This window comes from Leucopleurus acutus (genome assembly GCF_964270905.1).
Source record: "Leucopleurus acutus genome assembly, chromosome: 16".
NCBI classification, from domain to species: domain Eukaryota; kingdom Metazoa; phylum Chordata; class Mammalia; order Artiodactyla; family Delphinidae; genus Leucopleurus; species Leucopleurus acutus.
Genome location: NC_139158.1, coordinates 9,161,658 through 9,164,000, shown reverse-complemented (window position 1 = coordinate 9,164,000; position 2,343 = coordinate 9,161,658). Strand labels below are relative to the sequence as shown.

Sequence of the window (2,343 nt, the reverse complement as noted above, 5' to 3'; positions counted from 1 at the left end):
AAACTCTGCTGGACCACACCCCCTTCTACCCCTCCTCCTCTCCACATGCCCCCACCCCCAGGGCCCTGCGGGGGACTCAGCCAGGCCCACCCCCTTGCACTAGGCGACAGGGGAGTGAGCCTCACTGGGTCCTGACAAGTGAGGGTTGAACGAGAGTCTCCCCGCCCTGGTCCTCGGCCCCTCGCACTCACTTGCCTGACCTTGACAGCTGGGCAGCTGCTAGTCAGCTGTCTCCTCCGGAGGGGGGCTAGGAGGGGGCAACAGCCTCCCCACGCAGGCCTGTGTCCCTAGAGGTGTGTGGGGTTCTCCAGAGAAGGATCCGTCTTAGTCATGTGCAAGACCACGGTGGGGGCCTTATAGTGGCAGTGGGTGCCACGGCCATAGCCCCCGGGGGCCCGGCAGGTCTTTGCCCGTGCCCGGCCAGCTGCCATCTTGCGGTGGCACAGGCTCTGCCAGGTCTGGAAAGTCTTGGAGCTCCATACCCAGACGCCGCTGGTGATGCCCACCACCAGCGACATGAAGATTTTGAGCATAAAGACAGCCACGGTGGGCACTGAGCCCCCTTGCAGCGAGCAGTCCCTCCAGCCGCCGGGCGTGGTGGCTGCCGAGCAGGGCTGTTCTGTGGCCCGCAAGCGCCAGAAGTCCATGTTGAGGCGTTCATAGACGTAGCACACAATGACGCAGGTGGCGGGCACAGTGTAGAGGATGGAGAAGACCCCAATCTTGACCATGAGCTTCTCCAGCTTCTCCGTGTTGGTGCCCCCTGTCTTCATGATCTTGCGGATGTGGAAGAGGGCCACAAAGCCGGTCAGGAGGAAGCTCGTGCCCAGCACCAGGTAGCAGGAGAGGGGTACCAGCACGAAGCCCGTGAGTGCCCCCGCATCCATGCTGGCCACGTAACAGAGCCCGGTCAGCTCATCCCCTGCCACCTTGCGCAGAGTCAGGATAACGATGGTCTTGAGAGCCGGCAGCCCCCAGGCTGCCATGTGGAAGTAGCTGCCGTGGGCCTCAATGGCCTCGTGGCCCCACTTCTTGCCGGCCGCCAGGAACCAGGTGAGGGTCAGCACCACCCACCACAGCGAGCTGGCCATGCCGAAGTAGTAGAGCAGCAGGAAGACGAGGGTGCAGCCCGTGTTCTCCAGGCCCTCCTGGATCACGTAGAGCGCACCCGCCTCCTGGTCACAAGCCACGCTCTGGGCCCCAGCCACAGCCCGGATGAGGAAGGCTAGCGAGTAGACGTTGTAGCACATGGAAAGAAAAATGATAGGGCGCTCCGGGTACTGGAAGCGGTGAGGTTCCAGCAAGAAGGTGAGCACGGTGAAGGCAGTGGAGAAGAAGCACAGCGCCGACCACACGGCCATCCAGACGAGCGCGAAGTCCTTGTCGCGCCGCGACCAGAACACCTCGACGCCCGGCCCGCAGCGCGGCGCGCACGAGCGGCTCTTCTCCACGTACTGGAACTTCTCGGGGTTCTCACAGGTGCCGCCGGCGGCGCCTAGGATGGCGTCGCCGGGGGGCCGCGCGGGCCGCGGCGCCACGGGCAGCATGCCTAGGCCCTTGTGGGGCTCGGCGGGGCCGGCCGTGGCGTTCTCGGGCGCCTCCATGCAGAGCGCGTGCGGGTCGTTGCGCGTGGGCAGCCGGGCGCAGTCCAGCGAGTCCGGCCAGCCGAAGTTGAACTGCTCCATGATGGGCGCGCAGCGCAGGCGCGCCTGCTCGCACATGGGCCGGCAAGCGGGGATGGGCGTCGAGACCTGGTCGGTGCACATGGGCGCGTAGAGCGAGCACAGGAAGAAGCGCAGGTGGCTGTGGCAGCCGTACTGCACGAGAGGCGCGAACTCGGCCAGCTCGGCGGCCGCCTCGCCCTGCGACGTGTGGCCCAGCAGGTTGGGCATGCGGGTCAGGTTGTAGCCGATGCCGCGGCACATGGGGATCTCCACCGCCTGGCACGGCGCCGGCCCGCGCCCGCGCTCCGGGTCGAAGCGGCCGATCTCCAGCGCCGCGCCGCCCGCCGCCAGCAGCTGCCACAGCAGCAGCGCCCGGCGGAGCGGCGGCACGGCCATCCCGGGCGGTCCCGGCCGAGGGCGGGAGGGCGGCCTCGCCTCACTCTGGCCGCGCCGTCCGGCGCCCCCGTGCCCGCCCGCCACGTCGCGGGGCGCGGGCCATAGCCGAGCTGGCCGAGTGTGTCAGGGCGCGGCCGGGCGCCCTGGGCAGCGCGCAGGGAAGCCGCCGGAGGGAAAGGAGGCGCCGAGCCGCCGAACCGCCGCCACTCGAACGGCCGCCGAGCCAAAGCGTGCCCCGCCTCCCGGGGCCGCGGCTACAAGCCTCGGGGCGGGGCGCCGGGCG

The 2,343-nt window shown here is 68.8% G+C and overlaps 1 protein-coding gene across 1 annotated transcript; it reads right to left on the bottom strand.

The window, feature by feature from the left end:
- Positions 1–287: 287 nt before the first annotated feature.
- On the bottom strand, positions 288–2,060 carry FZD9 (frizzled class receptor 9; the record flags this gene model as incomplete). The annotated part of the gene is made up of 1 exon (XM_082856147.1): positions 288–2,060. One exon carries the CDS (start codon positions 2,058–2,060, stop codon positions 288–290), a length of 1,773 nt encoding a protein of 590 aa, XP_082712273.1.
- Between the last annotated feature and the right edge of the window lie 283 nt (positions 2,061–2,343).